Source organism: Pinus tabuliformis, chromosome 5_2 (genome assembly GCF_031772625.1).
Source record: "Pinus tabuliformis cultivar Carrire ecotype Pingquan chromosome 5_2, CPIR1, whole genome shotgun sequence".
Classification (NCBI taxonomy): domain Eukaryota; kingdom Viridiplantae; phylum Streptophyta; class Pinopsida; order Pinales; family Pinaceae; genus Pinus; species Pinus tabuliformis.
Genome location: NC_142306.1, coordinates 157,258,630 through 157,283,978, shown reverse-complemented (window position 1 = coordinate 157,283,978; position 25,349 = coordinate 157,258,630). Strand labels below are relative to the sequence as shown.

The 25,349-nt window shown below is 40.6% G+C and overlaps 1 protein-coding gene across 2 annotated transcripts in view; it reads left to right on the top strand.

Moving 5' to 3' along the window:
* The window catches only part of LOC149157997 (Protein kinase superfamily protein), a 349,830-nt gene that overhangs the window by 884 nt on the left and 323,597 nt on the right, over positions 1-25,349 (top strand). For both annotated transcript variants that reach the window (XM_089436081.1, XM_089436080.1), the window contains exon 3: positions 23,652-23,794. In XM_089436081.1, coding sequence (XP_089292207.1) covers positions 23,652-23,794 — 143 coding nt within the window. The remainder of the gene's footprint in view (positions 1-23,651; positions 23,795-25,349) is intronic.

The window sequence follows — 25,349 nt, the reverse complement described above, 5'->3', positions numbered from 1 at the left end:
AGATTAGTTGACAAAGTGTAGGTGCATATTACCTTGTCTTTGATGTCAATATTGCTCTATTTAGGGCATTTCAAGAGTGCTTGTGCTCCATCTTTAATCATGCCTTGCTTGTAATAACTTACATCCGGTTTCATCACGGGTCGGTGGTGTGCTCCATCAATTTCTTGTGTAGTAAAGATGTATAAACTAGTTCTGTTATACTGATTTCCTTACAGAACTGTCAATTCTAAGATTTGAAAATTGATTGAACTAGTTCTATTATACTGATTTCCTTACAGAACTGTCAATACTAATATTTGAAAATTGATTCCCTATGGGTTTAACTTGTCAAAGGATGAGATAGCCGACTTTCTTGTATCCGTGATTTAAATGCTCCGCTCTTAGATGTTGTTTATGTACCAAAATGCAAGGATTTGAAGGTTCCTTTGGGGAAATGTACATGTTTTACGGACCTTCCTCCAACCTTAAAATGCATGAACAAAGAGAGAGTTCAAAGATTAGTATAGATGCAAGCATACTCAAGTACCATGGGTATGCTATGATCAACTTCAACTTTTTTTTTTTTTTTCACCATGTTGAATTGGTAACTAGTTGGAGTAATGTTGGTGAGGTCCAAGGTCAAACTTAGCTACTATAACACCAAGAGTATATCCAACAGCCCATAAGCTAGATATACCGGTAATTTATGACTTAGCAAGAGCCGAGACTCTGTGAGGGTGGCAGATCCTACTCCTTGTGAACCTTATCACAACGAGTGAAAGATGTCCCCCTGTGGGATTTGAGACTAGGTGGAGGGGATAACATCCCATTGTGCCAACCACTCCTCATCCCATGAGGAGACGATTAAGTCCAACATTATCTGCATAGTGAAAATTTCCTCAGGGATGAACCATATTCCCAACCAATCCTTCTAAGGGGGCCATGCTGTAGTGGTCACATGGTTCTAATACATAACATAGCAATGACCATAGAAATGCCTAACATGTGTTTGCACCTCTTGGCCAAATAACATGTGGTACGAGGCTTTACCTTAGCTCCTTGGACCTCCTTACCTAAAGGGTAAACAAGAGGATTCATGCACAAGGCACAACTCCCTCTTAGCTAGGTTTCTCATTATCTAGACATCATTAGTGAACACAATGTCATCAAGATAGATAATGATGAAGTTACCCAAATAGATTTGAGTGATTTGTTCATTGGCATTTGGAACACCGTTAGTGCATTGGTGAGTTCAAATGACATTACTAGTCATTCAAACAACTCTTGTCAAGTTTTCAACGTTGTCTTCAAGTCATCTTCTTCCTTCACCCAAACCTAGTAATATCTCAGCTTCAACTCAAGTTTGGATAAATCTTTTATTCCATAGAGCTAGTTGACCTAATTATTGATGATCACAACTACTTGGTTGGACTTCTTTCTTGAATTGATTAGAGAACACTTACTAGCTTTCACAAACTTGTCTTAATTTGGTTTCATCTGAAATTCATATGTCAATCCTATCAACAAGGACTTGTGAGAAAAACCCCTCAAAATTTAAGTGGCACAACTCTAAACTCAATTTCTTCGTAACATACTTAGGTGCAGCTAAAAATTGGAAATTGCATTTCTTGGTGATGGACAACTCGATATCTTTGGATAGCCATACCAAGGAATGTCTATGTCTAAATCAAGTGAACAAGTGAGTGAATAAGAAGGTTCTTTGAGGGGGCAGCTTCCTTTCACAATATATTAGATGCACAAGATGAAATGACTATTCAAATGAGTCTACTTTAGGTACATGCATGGGACAAGGAGCTCTAGAATGCAATAACAGTGTGCTGACACAATTATAATTAATGAAAATACAATGAATAATGTTATGGTTAGAGGCTTAACATGCCACTCCCATTCAAATCAATGTTGCTCGAAATACCAATCAGTGGTGGATGTCTTTGTATGAAGAACTCATTTTGCCATGTTGCATCTTTTGTTGGTAGGTTCTTCCACTTGATGATGTACTTAGTATTTGCTCAGTTCTATAGTTGCTGGATCCTTTTTTCAGTAAACTGTTTTACCTTCTAGTATGATTTTTCCTTCTTTACGTAGTTCTAGCAAATAGTTTGAATTGGGATCTTGTCACCCATTACCTTCTTTATAGGTTCTTCCACTTGATGATGTACTTAGTATTTGCTCGGTTCTATAGTTGCTTGATCTTGTTTTCAGTAACTGTTTTACCTTCTAGTATGATTTCTTCCACTTGATGATGTACTTAGTATTTTCTCGGTTCTATAGTTGCTTGATCTTTTTTTCAGTAACTGTTTTACCTTCTAGTATGATTTTTCCTTCTTTACGTAGTTCTAGCAAATAGTTTGAATTGGGATCTTGTCACCAATTACCTTCTTTAAACAAGAACGTCAAAAACCAAATGTAAGTTGAATGCAGCTCCACTTTGTAAACCATACTGCCAATCCTTTGTAACACCTTATAGGGGCCATAGTACTTGTGTATTTGTTGCCCTTCTTTTGTTGCTCGAGGGAATCTGTATGCATGGTTGTAGCTTTATAAACACCCAACCTCTTGCTTCCAAGTGCCTTTTACTGCAATGTTCATCTATTTGGTTGTTTCATCTTGTTTTGTTCTATAGCCAAGTTGTCCTTCAATAGTTGGAGAACCTATTGTTGGTGCTTGATGTGATCTTAGTTTCCCTTTCAAGGGTGACTTATGCATCCTTGCTCACATGGTTTCAATACTTTGTGGGGTTTTATTTCCCATGGTTTAATATTGGTTTGAACCCTGGGCGTGAGTGCTCTAACTTTATTGGGGTTTTTTCCACACATGAAACACCTTTTGATGACATGGAATATCTATCCTAGTAGAGTGCTCCTCTTGTTCACGCATGTTGAGGTGATTCTAGTATTTTCAACTACTAGTTTGACCTATTTTTACTTTGATGGAGCTTGATTGCATAAGCACCCTAACTCATATTGGCTGTATTCAAATTTGGAGTGGTTTGTTATGATGTGGATTAGGGTTTAGGATGGAGCACTCAACCCCATTGGCACACATGTTTAGGCATATTCTCACATATGATATTCTTTTATTGCTGGAGATGCGGTTGACCCCTTCATATGAGGAGTTAGTTGAGTATGAAGATGACTTTGACACATGGTTTCATGACATTATCTCGTTTTTTGACCTTATCCTCCTTGTACCTATCCATTTGCACACTTTTTAAGGAGTGGTTACACCTTGGAAACTGCATTGAGGAGGTCATTGAGGGAATGACCTAGTCTCGAGGGCTATTTTTGGCATTTGTTCACTCTTGTAACTTGCTCATACACCTTTACTGAAGGTTGATCCACATATATGTCCATGCCTTACATGGTTTCATAACATTATCTTGTGTTTTGACCTTATCCTCTTTGTACCTATCTATTTGCACACTTTCAAGGAGTGGTTACACCTTGGAAACCATGTTGAGGAGGTTTTTGAGGGAATGACCCAGTATTGAGCGCCATTTTTAGCAATTGTTCACACTTGTAACTTGCTCATACATCTTTATTAAGTCTCGATCCACTACTTGAGGACCCAGTGCACATATTTCTATACCTTATGGAGCTGATTTGTCATCAAAAGGATCAACATTTACTTGTTGGAGGAGTTTGTGGCACATTGTTTGAGGATATTCTTGTAGAGTAACTTCTCTAGGATACACTGCAAAGCTTACTTATCAATGTAGATAGGCTTTATTCCAGGATTGTGCTAATGTCAATGCCTTCTACTATCATAGTTTTGACTGCCTTCTTACACTTCTGTAGGTTACTCAATGCTGCCTTCTTATATTTCTGTAGACAACTCAATACTTGTCCCCCTTTTAATATTGGTACACTTGTATATTTGTGACAACAGTGATCTCCAAAAATCAAATGGAAAAATGTGATTCAAATCAGTATGTGTTATATTGTTGTCTTAATTTAGCTTACCATGTTACTCATGCATGAACTTGGCAATACACAGTCTAGCTGGTTGATTCATTCAAGGTGCCAAAGACACAACAAAATTAATCATTGGCTTTGTGCATGTATCATTGATTGGCCTAAGACATGAAGGGAACAATTTTTCTTTTGACTGTTGCATTCAAATTCCTATTGCTGAAGTGAAAGATGATGTAGTCTAACTGAAAAATGTGCAATCCTAATCATAGATTTTGCAAGGCAAAACACACCTCAATTTGCCACTGTCACATATCACCAAGTCTATCAGGAAGAAAAGCAATTTGTCAAATGAGTTTAGGTCTCTTCTGCTGATCTGAAAGTGTGTAGAGGTATGAGCCCAAGATTTGGAAGTTTCACAAATTATAATGGTAGAGTAGGTCTTCAACTTCAAATCAGGCCGCACTTGAATTGATGCCCTAGTCAATAGAGAAGAGCCAATGAATCCACAAAGAAGTTTCCCTAATGTACTAAGCAAACAAACACAAGAAACCACAACCTGAATAGGTTAGATAATCCAGCTCTTGACCAGCTAAAGGTCCTGAAACTCACACAGTGATATCCACTACCCAGACGATGAAGGATATGCTTCAGGATGTGATGTCCTAGTGGACTGAGCCTTAGGGATGTCATGAAATTGCTTGAGACGAGGCTGCAATATACAGAGGTGACTCCTCCCAAAAGTCCGAGCCTCCAAACATGACAATAAAGATTAACCGAGTTTCTAAAGTGACCTTTTAGAGGATCCGAAGTTCAAAGATATACAAAGACAAATCAAAAGAGTAAACTGAAGAAGGGTACCCTAGGTAGGCCGAGCTGCTTCAAATAGGTAACCCAATGTGTCCCTTAACCCAAAGCAAAATAAAAGAACCAAATCCTTTCACAAATATTGAATGATTTCCACAGGTTCGAATCATATTTCAGAGCAAGGTCACAAGATAGTTCGTTTTGGTCTATTATGAGGAGGACTAATCATGCCTTTAAATAGGTTTCCTTACGAATGAGAGGGGCTTCAAAATGCTAACGGATTCTTATTTTGGAGGAGTCCTTTGCATTTTAAATTTAATTTGTTTTATTTAAAAGAAAATTTCACATACCTTAGGTGAAGAATAAGTTATTTGGAGAGGCTCTTGAAGGTGTTCAAAGCAATGTTGCACGAAGCGGGAATGTTTTTTGGAAGCAGGGACGTGGAAACATCATTTTCCAAAAATCTAGGAAGTGAAGCGTCTCAGAAGTGTCTACTTTTTTTAAGGGTGGTTCACGAACACTGTGTGGCCGCTACATCCACGGGAAAATTCCAGGCAGATCAACCCGAAGGGATCTACTCGCCGGCCAAACAAGCAGGGCCTAACCCCAAGGGCATTGAGGAGATTTGACCCCATGACCTCCCAACTAACGATGTACTTAGCAATGGGAACTTGACCAACTGAGCTAACCCTTGGAGCTTTTTCAGAAGCATCTACTATATATATATTTTATATTTTTTTGCATTTACATTTAAAAAACATCCAAAATACCAAATTAGTTGTAGAAACATAAATTGAGATAGATATGGCATCCATGATTCCATTGTACATCAATGATTAATTATTCGAGCCTCAACCATCTAGATTCTAACAATTACAAACATAGGTCAAATTTTTAAGCATATCTTAAAACATAAAACATTTAGAAGATAAAATCATCAAACATTCAAGTAACTTATCTAGCAAGTGAGTAACTCTCAACATGAGTCATGTCCAAAATTCAAATAATAATGTTTACAAAATAGGCCACTTGGCCACCACCAAGACTCAAGTACACACTAAACTAGGAAGAGTAAGATAGGAAAGTTCAAATTCACAACAAGACTACAAGTCTAATCTATGACAAAAGTAGTCAACTATGAATATATCTACTCATCTCTCCTCCTTCCACCACGAACAATACGTGAGCCTCCACGAGGTGGCAATGAAGAAGATGGTGAAGATGGTGGTTCTGGAAGTTGGGGCAGTGGAATTGATGAAGATGAAGCCCTTGTTGTTGGTGTTGAAGCATGGAATCTGGGAACCAAGGGATCGAATGGGGGTGGCATCTCAACTTGATCATCATCATCTTGGATAAGAGCATCTTCCAATTACTCTAATCGCAAAACTCCATCCTCCAAATTGGGCTCCTATGGATTTTTGTCCCAAACCTTAAGGTCTTTTTTAGTCTTTGCATCATCACAGTAATGGGACAACAATTGCAAGTTGTAGTGAACATAAACCAAGCTCTTTGCGAGGTCTAAATTTAACCTGTTCCTTTTGTGGATGAAAGAATAAGAGCTCCAACACCTCTTTGCAGAAGAAGTGTTTAGCACCTATGATAGCACCCGAAATGCCAAAGTTTGTAGAAGTGGAGTAGCACCTCCATGTATGTTCCACCACTCAAGAGAAGATAAATTCTCTCAATCTCTAATTGCATGCATGCTCCCAAATGGACCAGTGCGAAGCGTATAGTTGCTTAAATGTTTTTGTAGCATGGCAGACTTCTCCTCACCAGGGACTAATTTATCCAATGCTTTCATATAACCAGATAGAACCTTTGGATCTAGGTGTGGGTTTCTCCTGCTCCCCCCACTGGTGTTGGTGTTGAAAGCCATGATAGATGATAGTATTTGTAATGCCCCATCCTAAATTATTTTGGAACAGGATTAATTTCTACATTTTGGGGACGATTTTGGATGTGATGGGGCCCATTCGATTTTATTAGGAGGCTAGACTTAGTAGAAGTTATTTCGATGTGGTTAATTTGTACATGGGGGCCACCCACACTAGGAGAATACGCATTCCGTAGTTTGATTTGCATGGAGGGGAAATCGATGGTTAAGTGAGGGACACACGATGGAGGGAAAATGGAGGGAAAAGTGCTCCACGAAATCTATATAAGGCAACTCTCCTCATTTCAGCGTCTTATCTTTTGACATATTGAACTCAATCTTAGATGCTTGAGTTGCTTAGCTGGGTTACTGTACTGTTTAGCACACGAGTGTCTCCGAACAGAGATCTCAACCCTTGCTTCGGTGGACTTCGAGTGCCAGCCCTAGGAGGGAGTTCTTCTTCATCTTAGTTCGTAGCAACAATAGGGAGACGAGTTACAACAATTGTAAGTTGAGTACCAACAGCAGGGGGAGTTACAACAACGCGAGGATTTTGCAGTTACGGTGTGCGGCACTTTGGGAAGTTGGGGAGACAGGAGCATCCTTTCATCATTTTCAGAGGTATAGTGGGCAGCTATAGACAAGAGGGCCATCCTACATGCAACTCTCATTTCATCACACGCAGGACTGCATCATCTCCTCCATGACTACGCAGTCATTGGAGTGAGACTCTTTGGGGCAGCACCATCTGGGGGAGTTTGGAGCTGGGGTGCTGGGAGATCATTTGGAGGGCCATTTGAGGAGGATTGCTGGAGTTGGGAGAGCAAAGATTGACAGGATCAGTCACAGCAACAAAATTCGAAATTGGAGGAGGGCCAAGCTGTGAAGGGTCAATTTTTTAAGGTTGGAACCAAGGGAAACCCTTTCTGGGTTTTTCTGGGTTTTGGGCAAGGATCACACTCCTAATTTTATAGAATTTTCTGGGTAGATCTGAGGGGTCAAACAGGGGTCCCAACTCAGCCAACAGCTAAAGGAGCTAAGGAGAATTTGGGCCAAAATTCCGAGGTCAACATTTGGCTAATTCCTTCGTGGGTTATTCTGAGTTTCTTGCGTAGAAGCTGGGATTAATGTCCTGTAATTTTCTGAGCACCGGAGGTGGGGTTTCCAGTAGCATCTTTGCAGTAGACAACATAGTTTCACAAGGGCAGCGCAGGGCATCATTGCAGTAGTTATTTGTGCCATCTGGGCTTGACATATTACCACCTGGGTTTGATCACGCTTGCCATTGAGGCAAGCCCAGGTGCACCACTTCCACATTATTGTACTTTTGTCCCAGATTATAATAAAACGACTCAACTATTGGTTATTCTTGGAATTTTTATGGGTGCGCACTAAATGTTTCAATTTTATGGTGTTGTTTTTATTATTTGCTTTGCATAGCACTATTTTTCCTAGTTTGGAACATTACAATGGTATCAGAGTATGATCTTGGCCCAATTGTGGGAAACTAGCTAGAAGATCACAGAAGCTTTGGGTATGAGTACACAGTGACAGGTGAAACCGGAGACAAACCCATGGCTCAAGGGAAATCTAGCATGCAAAAATTCTGGGGTAGAATTCATTGGGACGATGAGCGGTTGGCCCAGTTGAGGAGGGTGACAGACCAAACCCATCCTCACCCTTACAACAGAGATGTTATAGGTGAGCAGGTCGTGGGGGTGAAACCATCTACATCTAGTGGGGAAAGTCGACCAGATCAGGGCACCAGATCTTCTTAAAAGGAGCGGCAGGATAGAGATAGTTAGAGGGTGAGACCACTGGGCGCTTTTTTTTGGTGGAGACTTGGCTTTAGATATCAGGATCCTGAGGAGGAGGTTGAGCATGATGTTGAGAACCCACAAGATGCTGAGGAGCACATCGATATACCCGGTGTGGCACAAGAGTCACCTTTATTAGAGACCTCTTTGATAGCCCCAGTTGATACCTTGGTGGATAAGATAGAGCCTAGGCCCTACACACATAGAGCCATCTATTGAGGAGGAGCCACCCATGGACGAGATGCCAATAGTTGCTGAGGTATTTGGAGCTATGACCGAGTTTATAGGCGAGAGGTGCCCACAACATTTCCACTAGTTTCAGGCCGATCTTCTAGCATTAAAAAGGAAGGTCGCATTATTGCGTGAGGCTATTCTGCAGCAGAACAAGGAGTTGGAGGGCATGAGAGCGGTTTGTGTGGAGTCCACGGCCAAATTGACTCATGTTGTGGAGTGGTTGGATTCCCTACTGGTCCATCTAAAGTGCACGTTGGAGTGTGAGAACAACCCTCTTTGGGCATACATAGATGGGGCTGGCAGCACTGTTAGGTTACCATGGCCCATTGGACAGAGAGAGATAGAGCTACCTAGTCAGATTTTATGTATTGACCAGGATAGCGAGATGAGATGACCTGAGTTGCACAGGGTGCAACACCCACATGTTGGGGTTGTTCTATGTGCGGGAATTCGTGCATTCGATCCCTCTCTTGGGGTTGGGTGGCGAGAGATTCTGAGTTGGTACCCGGTGGGGTCGGCTATGGAGATGGTGGTGGACCTCGGTGGAGCTCAGTAGGAGTTTCTAGGCACAGGGGATGCTGGAAGCCCCGATTGGCATTGGGATCCAGGAGGGACCACCTATAGGATGGCATACAGGCGGGACACAAGACGGTATAGGATGGCATAGCCATAGCCGAGGGTATCCAGTGGTGTACAGGGACAGGTTGCGACATACAGTGGCATGTCGAGGAATGCAGTGTTGCTTGGTGGTGTGCAGTGACGCATGGTGCGGCGCAGCGGGCTCTTGGAGCGTTGCCTCCAAGGAGGCATATGGACAGGGGCATTAGGTGTACCGTTGGATGCAGCTCACCTAGGATCGATGAGGACATTGTTGAGCATCTAGGGACACCATGCTTAGTGGAGACAGGGCTTCGAGGGAGTTATCAACAGATCCGAGGTGGAGAGAGTGTCATCTGTAGGATCACTCTTGGGCATTTCGGCAGAATTTTGATCATACCGTTTGGGACATACCCGCCCATCATCCTCCAGTGTTGCTTACAGTCACAGAGTGTTTGGTTGTTTCCCCTTGACACTCTCCATTCAGGCAGCAAGGTATGGGAGGCTCACCCTAGACAGTTGGATGAGACACTGCGTGCCATGAGCTGGGAGGAGACTCTTCAGTTGAGACCCTTGGTAGGTGCATGAGCTGTCGGATACAGGCTTAGGGATGGCGTGGTTGATAGCCGAGGTAGCATATATTCCACCCCTGAGCTCACACTTGAGGGACGGTGGATGGTAGACTTCGTCTACAGGAGGGTACCCAGACTTTGAGCAGTGTTGAGGTGTATCATTAGGAGTTGGGATAACGGATTTCATTGCGTGGTCTAGCAGGAGCAGGGAAGGTTCACAGGCATGAGACCTACTCCTTATACTTGGGGTCCACCTAGGGAATACATACAGGGATCGGAGATGAGGGCCAGATGGGTTCTAGTTGGTAATGACGTTACGCAGCGACATCCTGTGAGGAGTGGGAGTTATGAGTTGGAGTATGTTTGGGGAATCTGGGGATTCGGTTGGCCGACAGATCACTCCACTTTGTGACGAGCAGGGTCATGGCAGAGGATGATCCAATTCACTTTGGGGTTGATACATGGGGGACCACTGAAACCTCCACTGCATGGCGAGGCAGACTTGTCCTATTATGGCTCAGAGTTGAGATTGGTAGTGGAGGGGTAGATATTGGCATCATGGAGATGCTTGGGCATGAGCTTGGCTCCCAGAGATTTTTCGCCACTAGGCCTCAGGAGGGGAGGATACTGTCTGCGCATGATGGGGAGTATGTCATAGTCAGAGTAGCGCAGCATCAACATGGTGGCACCACTCTGGGACTAGTAGGGAACTGGAGCATCACAACTCTTCACAACTCAATAACCTTTAGGGATGCGCTGGCTACTATAGGGGGAGATCATACAAATCTTCCATTGGGCTTTAGCGAGTCACTGATGGAGCAGGGGACTTCTGGTACTTGCACCGGGCAGGATAATGAGTGGAGCGAGGGGAGCTTCATGTTGGACAGGATGGCCTGGGATCCTGGTATTGAAGGATTCTTTCATATCAGGATAGTGCAGAGGTCAGGCACGATCCAGTGGCACATTTGGGACCCTGACACATTTTGCAGTGACAGTGGGGAGCAACAGTTAGAGAGGATGCTTGCTTAGGCATTGCTTGAGGACAAGCGATTTTTGGTGCATTGGAGGAGCTTGCCGGATGAGGATGCTACTTGGGAGGGCGAGCACATACTTGAGCATCCAACACTGAAGTTGCTTGGGGACAAGCAACATTTGGGAGGGGAGGACTGTAATGTCCCTTCCTAAATTATTTTGGAACAGGATTAATTTCTACATTTTGGGGCCGATTTTGGAGGTGATGGGGCCCATTCGATTTTATTAGGAGGCTAGACTTAGTAGAAGTTATTTCGATGTAGTTAATTTGTACATGGCGCCACCCATGCTAGGAGAATATGCATTCCCTAGTTCGATTTGCATGGAGGGGAAATCGATGGTTAAGTGAGGGACCCACGATGGAGGGAAAATGGAGGGAAAAGTGCTCCACGAAATCTATATAAGGAAGGCAACTCTCCTCATTTCAGCATCCTATCTTTTGACATATTGAGCTCAATCTTAGTTGCTCGAGTTGCTTAGTTGGGTTATTGTGCTGTTTAACACACGGGTGTCTCCGAGTGGAGATCTCAACCCTTGCTTCGGTGGACTTTGAGTGCCAGCTCTAGGAGGGAGTTCATCTTCATCTTAATTCGTAGTAGCAACAGGGAGATGAGTTACAACAACTGTAAGTCGAGTACCAGCAGCAGGGGGAGTTACAACAGCGCAGGGATTGCGCAGTCACAACATGAGGCACTTCAGGAAGTTGGGAAGACAGGAGCATCCTTTCATCATTTTTAGGAGTATAGAGGGCAGCTACAGACAAGAGGGCCATCCTACACGCAACTCTCATTTCATCACACGCAGGACTGTGTCATCTCCTCCATGACTGCGCAATCATTGGAGTGAGACTCTTTGGGGCAGCACCATCCAGGGGAGTTTGGAGCTGGGGTGCTGGGAGATCATTTGGAGGACCATTTGAGGAGGATTGCTGGAGTTGGGAGAGCAGAGATTGACAGGATCAGTCACAGCAACAAAATTCGAAATTGGAGGAGGGCCAAGCTGTGAAGGGTCAATTTTTGAAGGTTGGAACCAAGGGAAACCCTTTCTGGGTTTTGGGCAAGGATCACACTCCTAATTTTATATAATTTTCTGGGCAGATTTGAGGGGTCAAACAGGGGTCCCAACTCAGCGAGCAGTTAGAGGAGCTAAGGAGTTTTTGGGCCAAAATTCAGAGGTCAACATTTCGCCAATTCCTTCATGGGCTATTCTGTGTTTCTTGCGTAGAGGCTGGGATTAATTTCTCGTAATTTTATGAGCACTGGAGGTGGGGTTTCTAGCAACATCTTTGCAGTAGACAACACAGTTTCACAAGGGTAGCGCAGGGCATCATTGCAGTAGTTATTTGTGCCATCTGGACTTGACATATTACCACCTGGGTTTGATCACACTTGCCATTGAGGCAAGCCCAGGTGCACCACTTCCACATTATTGTACTTTTGTCCCAGATTATAATAAAACGACTCAACTGCTGGTTATTCCTGGACTTTTTATGGGTGCGCACTGAATGTTTCAATTTTATGGTGTTTTTTTTATTATTTTCTTTGCATAGCACTATTTTTCCTAGTTTGAAACATTACAGTATTTAGGTGTTAGAACATATGCTAAGGCATGCATGGAATGTTTGGCATCCCATTGATTTCCACCTATACACAAATATAATTGTATAAGGTGATATCTCTAGGCTCAACAATGTCTTTAATCTGCCCCAACATGCTATCCATTTGCTCATACACCTCCCTAATTATTGGCCAATCTGAATCTGTAAACTTGATCATGTAATAAATTGGTTTGGTGAATTGCAAAACATATTTAATCTTTGACCAAAAGTAAATGTCAAGAATAGTGTCTTTGGCTACATTAGCACCATCTTTATCAGTGTTAATGTCATCCCTTGATTTAGAGGTCACCATATTAGTTAAAGCTTGTTTCACCTTCACTCGCTGCCGAAAGGCGAAGTAATAACTCGCAAATCTTGTTTTTGCAAGTTTAAGCAACTGCAACTTGGAGTAAGTGCCATAAAAGTAGTTTACTCTTGTATGCCCTGTGATACATTTAATGAGTTGCTTCCATCTCTTGTAAATCTCATTAATCCATTCACATTCTTTATGCTTCACAATATCATGCATCAAAAGGTTCAATGTGTGCACCAATCACCCAGACCAAAAGATGTGTGGATGAGTACACTCAGTAATTTTTCTTGTTGCCTTACAATTTGCTACATTATCAGTGATCACTTGAACCACATTATTAGGACCAACATCTTTGATTGATTGCAATAGGAGATCTACAATGTTTTGGGAAGTTGCACTGATGGAGGAGTCATGACATGTAATAAACACTGCACCACTAGTAGAAACACCAAGAACATTTATCAAATGTTGGTTTCTAACATTTGTCCACCCATCTGATACGATGGATACCCCACAATCCACCCACTCATTTGTAAAACGTGTCAAAGCTCTTTGAACCTTTGCTTTTTCTCTTTCTAATAACACTGTTCTAGCTTTCTCATAGTTGGGGCTCTTGTATCCTTTTGGGGCTTCATTGATGCCCTTAACCATATCATGCCAATAGGGAGAGTGAAGCACATTGAATGGTACACTGCAAGCACAAAGAAACCGAACTATCTTTCCATCCAGAGGTTGCAAAAGTGCCATGAGGAGATGAGCTACCAAATCTAGAGGTTGCACTTGATTCAAAATGAGTTTTTTGTTTCTTGTTTTTCTGTTGTGCAACTTTCTCTATTTGGATGTATTTTCTTCTTTGTTCAATTGAAACCTTAGGGAAAATTGCTATCCCCACGACACCCTTTTTCTCATCACTTTCCAACACCCCACAAAGATGCCTCCTCACACAGGTATATGAACCACTATATGGTTTTCCTCCATGACAACCATGAGGGCACAAAAACTTGTAGCTTCCACCACCTTTTCCCCCTTCAAGTTTGGTCACATAATTCCACAAGGGTGTTAATGCAACTTTCCCCTCTTGTATTTCAGTGTCCTCTTCATCCCTTTCCTCTTCAAACCCTTCCTCCTTATCATACATTGGTTCACTCATAGGGGGACCACTATCCTCTTGTTCTTCTTCCCTTCTATTCCTCCCCCCTCTTACCATCATGAAAACCAAAAGTGGAATGATACATAGAAGCCAAAAGAACACCATTTTGGAATATGAATATAGATGGACAATCTGCAATGAAATGAGCAAGAAGAAAGAATGGGAAAGAGTAGGAGAGGGAAGAGGAAAAATACAAACAACAATGATAGAAAAATGAGGGAGTTTGGGGTTTGCACTTACCTCTTTAGCTTTTTTATATGGAAGCCCTTCTTTACTCCTCCAAGCTCGTCCTCCTTCACTGCTCCTAGCTCTTCCTCCATCACTCCTCTATCACTCCTCCAAGCTCGTCTCGAGCCTCTCTTCTCTTCTCTTCTCCAAGCTCTCCAAAAATACAAGAGTGAGAAAATGAGAGGGGGGAAATAAGTTTTATCCCCATCTATTATTTCCCTAACTCACCTTAAACCCACTCCCAACTCAAGTTAAAGAAAAAAAATAAAAAAAAAGATTTATGGGCCGGCCACCACGGAATCGCCCGCCGGGCCTCAGAACTGCTTGGGATTCGTACGGATCCTTGCCCAATTCGTTGTGGATTCGAGGCAAATCTGCTGGCAGAATCGCGGTTCAGAAATTCGGAACTGCGGATCGGGCCAGCATGGTTCCGAATTTCCAAGAATTGTCTTATTTCCTCCGATCCGCGGTTCTGCCAGTGCATCCCCCACGGATTCGTACGAGACACAGTTTCGGGTTTGGAACTTGGGGGGGGGGACGTTTTCTTACATTATTGACTCGAGGTCCTTTTATAGAGGAGGATTTAAGGTTTGAATTCGACTTTTAGGTTTGACTAGGAGATAGACCCTTTTGTGGGAGGCCAACTTCCTTGTGAATTAGAATTTTTAATTCTTATTTTAAGTCCAAGGAATCTTATATATAAACAAAGACCCTTTTTGTGGGAGGTCGACTTCCTTGTGAATTAGAATTTTTAATTCTTATTTTAAGTCCAAGAAACCTTATATATAAACAAGCCTTGTGGAGTTTGGGGTTTAATATTTGGTTTTGATGAGGGACTTTGGTTGTGTATGCTTGAGACCCTTCATACAAAGGTTAACCCTTAAACCTAGATGAGAAACACTTGATTTGATAAATTGGCCAATGATGAGATGCCATTTAACCACCCCTTGGGGTTTTGACCCATTGACTAGGGTCTTCAACTTCAAATGTGAATATCTCACAAACTAGGAGGCCTTTCGGGGCGTGCCACATACCATCAGAAACATCTTGACGAGGATTTTTGCGGCAAACTTAGTGATTTGCTACTTCAAAAACCTTGAACAAGTTCAGGGTATGTCCTTAGTCCAGGGAACCTAAACCCTAGAGCTAGGGTTTTTAAGCATCCAATAGTGGAGCTTCCAACTTGATGTAATTTAGACAAATATAAGAGCATTCATTAACAATTGTTGACATCAGTGACAAGTGTTTAGTCAAAGTCAAACCCTAGGGTTGACATCAATGACAACACCATTCAACATTTCGTTCTTCCTCCGGCAACTCAGCCTCTTCAGTCAATTTGCACCATTGCTGGGAAACTCGGCCTCTGCAGATAAAATCGATTGTTGAAGGAAATGTAACTATGTTGGGTCTTCGTAAATGTACTTTTGATATTTGTATTTATTCAAGAAAAGAAATATTATTTTTGCAATATATGTCAATGAGTTTCTTGCTCATTGAAATAGGTCTAGCACATGTTAATGTGCTATAGGTGAGTCAAATAGTCAAAAGAAAACGTTGAAGACCTTAAGGGCATGTTACTATAGGTATACTTATGTATTAAATTCAAAGAAGTCACCTCCAATCAAAGTCAAGTCTCCTCCAAAGCAAAGACACCTCCAAAGAAGCCATCCGAAGCAAAGATAGCAAGTCAGCCTACAAACAACAAGTCATCCTAAAAGGAGGGACAATCCTTTATATATAGAGGCTGTCCACTCCATCATAACGTCAAGCAATCACCTCTGAAATCAGCGAAGGTAGGAAGCCGAGAAAAGAGTAAAGAAGGACGAAGAAAGGGTCTCCAAGTGCAGCGAAGAAGAAGGGTACACAACCGAGCTCAAGAGGATTGTTTCTAGGGCAAGCTGCAATCACACGTGCGAAGATAAAGAGGGTATCTCTGCTGTCTTAGCAGCCCTCCACCACAGTCACACATATCTCATTGGTTGGGCTAGAAAACTAGGCCTATAAGGCCTCTCACTCAAGTGAAAAGGAAGCACACTCAAGCGAAGAAGAAAAGAGGACCTCCACACAAGAATCTTGAAGGAATCCCCTCACATGTGCGAAGAAACAATGATACACTGCTGTCATATTAGACTTGCATCTACATCTCAAGAAGGGGCTCGGTTGGAGGAAGGATAAAGTACTCTTCATATGTAAAGGAATCTACCAAGGAATAAAGAGGAATCTCTTATAGAAGATACCTAACAAGGACTACTGTTAGTTGCCGGAAGTAGGACAAAGTGCCGGAAGAAGGAAGACTAAGTGCTGGGGAACAAAGTGCAGAAAGGGGGAAGGACTTGACTTGTGCTTGGAGGACATTCTAGTCAAGGGTCCAGGGTTTGACATTGATCAATAAGAAGCTTCAATAAGAGAAACTTACTAAAGGGTTTTCCTCTCAAAGAGAAGAGAGGTTTTGGCCCTGGCAGAGAGCCAACATCTTGTGTTCTTGTTCTTATGTTTTTGGTAGTAGTTTGATGAAGTACACACACATGCATTAATAATAAGAAGAAGAAGATTAAGCTAAAAAGAAAAGTAAAAAGACTCCACAAATTGTTATCAATTCAAGAAGAATCACACTACACCTAATTGCCCTTGATTTTTCAACATGGTATCAGAGCTTAAGGTGACACATCAAGGAAAGGGCATCTCAAGAACACTCATCACGGAAGGACATCTACAAAAGTTGAAGCATCTAGCCAAGAAGTCTCAATCACTTCAAAAATGTCTACCATCTATCTTTCATCAAGGAAGACTACAAAGCAAGAAGAGCCTTACATAAAGACACCTACAAGAAGAGCAAGTCAAAGAAGGACCTACATCAAGCTACAAGTCATCAAGCAAGCCCACTTGAGAGAAAGCAACTTGAAGAACATCAAGATCTAAGGGAGGCAAGTCATCAAGTCTTCAAGGAGAAAGCAAGTCCACTACATCTCAAAATCTATCAAGTAAGTATATGTCCCCTTCTGAATATACATCAATGTCTTTTTGCAAGGAAATCAACAAATTGGTAGGTACCAATAAATTTTTTGCATGGAAGAAGAGGACTGATTTACTTCTCAAGGAGAATGAACTCCTAGAACACATCAAAGGGAATGTTACTATTCCTACTAAGGAACAAACTCAAGCCTTAGCAAATTGGTAGGTACCAATAACTTTCTTGTATGGAAGAAGAGGACTGATTTACTTCTCAAGGAGAATGAACTCCTAGAACACATCAAAGGGAATGTTACTATTCCTGCTAAGGAAAAATCTCAAGCCTTAGCCAAGTATAATAAGGATGAGACAAGAGCTCAAAGGATTATAATAGAATCCATCAAAGGTTCTCTCATTCCTTATGTCTCCAAACTTGAAACATCAAAAGAAATCTATGATAAACTAGTAGAGCTATTATCGGTAAGCACAACTAGAGAAGTGATATCTCTACGAAATGAATTGTACAAGATGAAGATATCGAAGGAGGGAATAACTCCCTACTTCATGAAGATCTCTGAGATGAGGGATCAACTTCAAGAGCTAGGGGAAGTTATGTCCGACAGGGAAATGACAACTGTAGTACTCAATGCTCTACCTGAGGATTGGGGCAACTTCACATCAAGCGTATATGAAAAGAAGGAAGCCACCCCACTAAGTGAAATGTGGTCTGTATGCAAGATAGAGGAAACAAGACTTAGAGCAAAGGAAGATGTGGGCTGAAAGGAGCAAGCATTTGCTACCATGGCCAAGAGAAAGGGAAAATTTGGCAAATTTGGTCCACGAAGAACAAACAACAAAGATATGTCCAAAATCCAATGCTATGGATGCCAAGAATATGGACACTACAAAATGAATTGTCCTAAACTAAAGAAGGACAACAAAAAAAAGAAAAGGGAAGAAGCTCATGTGACTCAAGAAATGAAAGAAGAAGACAAGAAGCAAAAGAAGGAAGATCCTCCGGATCTCTACTATGACTAAGTCTACTTCTTTACTTAAGGTCTTATTTCAAGGTTTTGAGTAGGATAGAAGCATGTAGTAATAGAATAAAATTGCATGGCTAGAAACACCTTCTAGAATCTAGAAGCATGATGTACAAGAGTTCTAAATACTCATGTAGAAGGAGCATTTATAATAGAACTAAATGCATGGTTAGAAATATCTTCTAGAATATAGGATCATGGTAGATATAGCTCAAGATATTCATGTAGAAGGAGCATACCTAGTATAGGACCTCATCCACAATGAAAGAAAATTGATCATGATTAAGAATCTTAGGAGACCTCCATCATCAAAAGGAAAGAAACATTTGCAAGGTAAGGGTCTTCAAGATCCTATGATGGAATCTTCAAAAGAAGATTCATAAAAAAAACAGATGTCTCATTAGGAATCCCATTCATGGGATTGAAGAAAAGGATGATATGTAGGCAAGCTAAGATGAAGCAAGAAGGGCCACACCAAGGACAACCAAATGAAGCTAAGATGATCAAAGGAGAATCAAGATGAGGTATGTATGCATCAAAGTTTAGTCATGTTATTATATGTATATTATTGAGTCATGGGAATAGTTCTATGACATGATCAAGTATGAAAGAATCTCTTTCACCAATGACATGCTCGAAGGCATGTACTACAATGCAATGAAGGTCAACAAAAAGAAATACTCACATAAGGAGTATAAGATTACTGACTAAGAAGCAAGTGAAGAAGGAATGCTGACTAGTCCTAGAAGCAAGCAATGAAGAAGTGCTCCCACAAGGAGCATAAGGTGGTTGATCAATCTATCCATGAAGAAGCAAATGAAGAAAGAGATCAAGCATGTGAAGAACACCATGATCACAAAGAATCACTATCTGACAAAGATCCATTGAAGACATCTCCCGAAAGAAGGTAGGACAACTCTGACTAAGAAAGGAAAAGATCAAAGGACCCTTGACACCTATGAAGGCCTTGGAGATATGAAAGGTGCAAATAACTGATTCTACTCTACGAAGATGTCATGATGAAGAAGCCATCCAGCAAAAGCACCATTTAATGTTGAAGCAATATCAGGATGAAGTCATGAAGGGCTACTAGATCAAAGCATGGGAACAAGCAAGTACAAAGAAGCATCCATGTGAAGAGTAGTCCGAAGCATAGACAAGATGACAAGGAATAACCAGATGACAAGAGAACCTGATATATGACAAGAAGGCCACTTTCCACAAAGGAAGCAATGACATGACAAACTAGGAAGGAAAGTGATCAATGGATGGTGCCCTACCAAGAAGAAGTTCGAACAAAGACTTCATGACATCAAAGGAAAGAAGGAGATCAAGCAGTTGAAGGACCCATGAAGAAGAAGTTGCTGATGAATGGACAAGTCCCTAGCTAAGAGGGAGTTATAACAAGTTCCCAATTACAAAGGAACTTGGACAAGTACCTTGTTAGAGGATACTTGGGCATGTCTTCCTCAATTGAGAGGAAGAGATAGACACAACATTCTTGTCTTCACTTGAGAAGAAAGAATGGGAGGATTGGGTAATCATGTGGCATCCGATACTCTTTGAGGATGTGTAGGGCATCCAAGACAAGAGTAGGCAAGAGGACCAATATTCTTTAAGGGTTGGGAACCCAAGATAAGAATAGTCCTAGAAGGTCATACTCAGTGAACACCCGAGTGGGTATGTACCTTGAGAGACAATGACTAAGGTGTCTATAAGTCATTGGTCTCACCAACATTGTTCTCTGATCTATTGAGAGATAGAGTTGTCAGTCAAGGCCTTGCTGTGGAAACAATGTTGGTTACTATGATGCTATAACAAATGGATTGCCAATCCGATTTCTCTTATGTGAATTTTTCAAGATTGAAACATAGCCAAACACCTTGTAATGTTGTATGAATACCTCCCTAGTTAAGAGGGAGTCTTGAAGGAAATGTAACTAGGCTGGGCCTTCATAAATGTACTTTTGATATTTGTATTTATTCAAGAAAATAAATATTATTTTAAAAATATATGTCAATGAGTTTCTTGCTCATTGAAATCGGTCTAGCACATGTTAAAGTGCTATAAGTGAGTCAAATAGTCAAAAGAAAATGTTGAAGACCTTAAGGGCATGTTACTATAAGTATACTTATGTATTAAAGTCAAAGAAGTCACCTCCAAGCAAAGTCAAGTCTCCTCCAAAGCAAAGACACCTCCAAAGAAGCCATCCGAAGCAAAGATAACAAGTCAGCCTAAAAGGAGGGACAATCCTCTATATATAGAGGTTGTCCACTCCATCATAACGTCAAGCAATCACCTCTGAAATCAGCGAAGGTAGGAAGCCGAGAAAAGAGTAAAGAAGGACGAAGAAAGGGTCTCCAAGTGCAGTGAAGAAGAAGGGTACACAACCAAGCTCAAGAGGACTGTTTCTAGGGCAAGCTACAGTCACACGTGCGAAGATAAAGAGGGTATCTCTACTGTCTTAGTAGCCCTCCACCACAGTCACACATATCTCTTTGGTTGGGCTAGAAAACTAGGCCTATAAGGCCTCTCACCCAAGCGAAAAGGAAGCACACTCAAGCGAAGAAGAAAAGAGGACCTCCACACAAAAATCTTGAAGGAATCCCCTCACACGTGTGAAGAAACAATGATACACTGCTGTCATATCAGACCTGCATCTACATCTCAAGAAGGGGCTCGGTTGGAGGAAGGATAAAGTACTCTTCATATGTAAAGGAATCTACCAAGGAATAAAGAGGAATATCTCTTATAGAAGATACCTAACAAGAACTACTATCAATTGTCGGAAGTAGGACGAAGTGTCGGGAAGCAAAGTGTCAGAAGAAGGAAGACTAAGTGCCAGGGAACAAAGTGTAGAAAGGAGGAAGGACTTGACTTGTGCTTGGAGGGCATTCTAGTCAGGGGTCTAGGGCTTGGCGCTTCAATAAGAGAAACTTACTAAAGGGTTTTCCTCTCAAAGAGTTTTGGCCCTGGCAGAGAGTCAACATCTTGTGTTCTTGTTCTTATGTTTTTGGTAGCAGTTTGATGAAGTACGCGCACATGCATTAATAATAATAAGAAGAAGATTAAGCTAACAAGAAACGTAAAAAGACTCCACAAATTGTTATCAAGTCAAGAAGAATCACACTACACCTAATTGCCCTTGATTCTTCAACATCGATCTCCCTCTATCACTGTGAAGAAATTTCTCTTTGGTAACTCAATCTTCAATCATTGCTGATCTCAATTGCTGGTGTCCTCCATGCTAACACTGCATGCTTGATCTCATTGCAATTCGTTGTGTCTCCAAAAGCCCCATCGATCTCCTCTTGTAATATCTTGCTGAGTAATGAATGGCCACTATTTAACTCCAATCGATGGCTAAGATCATCTTGACTTTTCTAGAAATCATTAGAGAGAAATCGATATGCCTCAATTAATCTTGATTAATTGACCACTTTTCCTAAGTTAGACTTAGAAAAATAATTAAACTGGCTAATTTATTCTAATTAAGACAATTTTCCTTAGAAACTTTTTCTCGTTATTGGAGATCATTAATCCACATTGTTCCTTAGTCTCATAGAGACCATCTGAGACTAGAACACCTATCCGAGCTACACAAACTAACATAGACCAAGTCTTTGACTCTGCCACTTTTTACTATGTTTGAGTTTGAGTAATTTCAATTTACTATTCTAGTCTTTAGACTTTAATATCTATTATTTTTCTTAGTACTAATCAGATTCTAGAATAATGAATGATGAATTGAAATCAACGTATACAATATTTTACTATTTCTATTCCATTGAATAATTTATAATATTTAAATCAATGTATTTCATTATGAGTTTGAATTTGAATTATATATATATATATATACCCTGATTTTCCCCCTCCCTTGAATGTCCCTAAAATTTGTGGGACGTTCACCCTGTGTGTCTCCCCATTCCCGCGTCCCCTCGTCCCATCGTCCCAGAAACTTGGTGGAACATTGCAATATTGCTATTGTAAAAGTAAAAACGATTGCCATAACTAGCCCCAGTAGGAGACAACCTAGGTGCTACAATATTCATGTTGAATATATTATCCCATGCAAAACAACGAAGCTTATTGACTAATTTGTATGTTTTTACTGAAACTGGAAAATATTTTATTATAAAAAGAGCTGTAGCATAGCTAACAACAGTCATACAAATAGTGCTGATTGGGAGTATTCCAGATTTCCAATCTCCTTCCATGAAATGGGGGGTGGAGGGGGAGATAAATCAAATTTTCCTACAGGGATTCATACTGGTTTCCTGAGTACATGGATAGATTCTCACAAATTGATTACAGAGTGAAATACAGAAACATAGCATAATTATCTTAGGAAGAAGTCGAGAGTTGCTTAACGTCCCCTGTGACTATTCACTTCTGCATCTTGAGCTATCTGGGCTCGATTTGATTTCCTTCCCCTTGTAAGGGAATAATAGGATTTGGAACATTCTTCAGGACTTTGGCAAAGGAGAAGGATTTAAAGGACTCAAGATGGATCTGCACTGCAGGTTTCGCCTCTTTTTCGTCTTCCTGCCCTGAGTCTCTTTCTTCCTCCTTTGTTTCCTCTGCTTCCTCCTCCGATGCCTCTGTTTCTTCTTCAGTTTCCCCTTCTTCTGCTTCCTTATCTTCTTATTCAGCATTGACTACTAGATTCTCAGGGGTTGGGTCTGTACCATTACCAGGATGAGCTGGTTCAGAGTTGAAATCTATGGTCTGTTCCTCTCCGTGACCCGTCTTCCTTCTCCATATTTTTAGGATTTGCTGAGCTCTCTAAATTCCCAGGAACTTCAAATTTTTTGTTGCTTGATGTGGGCAGACTCACTTGTGATGGCCTCTTATGCTGAAAATTCCTACTCTCACAACTGTCTTGAACTCAGGTTCCTTCCTTGACTGCTGCTTTAAAGTAGGCTGCTCTTCTTAGATTTTTGGACACTTTTTTAGCAAAATGTCCATAAACATGACAAGCTATGCACTTGAATGGATCTGCTCATAATCTAGCACTTGATGGTGACTCCACCCATCTTGATTGATGATTTGCAAAGCTTCTGGAAGTTCCTTCTCCAAATCAACCTCCATAGCTATTTTTACACAAGAATATAGATTCCCTTTTGGTTTTGACTTATTTGTATGTTGACAACCAATTGGTCCTTTATTTTTGACACAAACTAAATCTGTGTATGTATGTTTCCTCAGCTTGTCATTTTTGGATTTCTTGTACGTCCATTTTTGGATTTCTGCAGAAATCCAAAAAATGACATACAACACAGCCTAATTGTTTCTATAGTATGCACAGCAAATCATCTTTCAAGTTTTACAATATGGTGGAACTTATTGAAGTTTCACAATATGGTAGCACTTATCACTATTTTGGTATCAATTATGTAGCTTTTATAGCATTATGTTTAATGTTAAGAGTAAGCTTTAACTGATAAATTAAGGTGTGGAGCGATTTTACTTTTGGACAAGTTGGTTTCACATAACCAAGTCCCTAATTACATTTAATGCTATCGCAGATAGGATCAACAAACTGCCGAAGCTGGTTGAAGATGTTGTTCAAACTTCTGTCAATACTGGGCCTAGGGGAGTTATACGACTAGTGCAAGGAATTCAAGCAACAGTGGTTGTTGGCAGCGAATGGCTATCTGAAATATCAAAGGCAGTTTATTTCTTCTTTAATGATACAATTTAGTCATACATGTAGTACCAGTTTGTTTTTTAAAATGATTTTTGTAGATAGGGCTTTATGTTATTGAGATTAGTTTTGGCCATGGGTCAGGTAGCTCAAAGACGACTTATGTAAGGACTCAGGAGTCCAAAACTTCATTATCTCCCCATGGTTGGTCCCAGTTTTGAATGTTGGTAAAACAAAATATGTCTCATGAAAAAATTGTACTTTTGTAGGGTTGTTTGGTTCATTTCTCATTTGTAGGAACACCATATCCTTTTTACTAGCTAAAAGTGATGGATTTTTTTCTGGATTTTTGATATATGTCCAAGCAAATCAAATGGAATTTTTTTGCTGAGAAAATATGACACATATTTCACAGATAATTATATATGTACAAAATAAAGTAGGAACTACCTTAATGGAGAAAACACTGCAATAACATCTGAATATGCACCAACAGATAAATTTTTAAACAAAAAACCCTTGGCTTTGACTTCCTTACCTCTTCAAACACCAACTTCATAAATTTCTTCAATTACATGTTATATATGTATCATCACAAGCATAATGTCGATAGCTACCGGTCATACCATTAAATGTTGCCACATATGGCCAAAAATAAATTTACCATAAAGGCAGCATGAATTTAATATTCCTTTTGGGAGCTACAAGGAAAGATTTTGTTTATGTGGTATTACCTTTGAGGATTTTCTTATATTTTATCAGTAATTTGATCAAGGTATTCCCTTTCTAGATATTATTATATTTAATTATTGAGCGAGATTAGATATGGCAAACTTGGTGGAGTCACAAATTACTGAATCCATTTACCGGTGGGGAAAGGGCGATGGATATCAAGTGGCACTTGCATGGGAGGTTTGTTGATGGCCAGCCACCATATTGTATTGCATTCAATGTTCCACCAAGTTTTTGGGGCGGGGGGATGCAGGTTCAGGGAGATGCACAGGGGGGATGTGTGGGAGCACCCCCAAATTTTAGGGAAATTCAGGGGGGACAAGGGGATGTCGGGGTTTATATATATATAAACTTGATTCAAATTCAAATTCAATAACGAAATGCATTGATTCATAGTACATAATCATAAATGATTCAAAAGTAGATACTAATGTCTAAAGATTAGAATAGTAAATTGAAATTACTCAAACTCGAAAATAGTAAAAATTGACAAGTCAAAGACTTGGTCTAATGTCATCAGTATCTAGAGTCAAGACTCAAAAGTTAAAACAGGAAATCAACAATGGAATGAACCAATGTTATAACTTATAACTTATCAACATTGCACTGTTAAAACTGAAAATGAACAATGGACCAATGTTATAACTTGTCAGCATTGAACCGGTCATCGAATCAGTTGACCCCAAAACTGGGAACTGGAGAATAACTGGACAAAAAATCAATCGACCAAAACATACTTAAATATTCAAATCTTGAAAGAAAATATGCGAATAGTCATGTGCATCCAATTAATGAAACCATTATACACAAATATGTAAATATTTTGATGTATATAGTGTTTCCCACC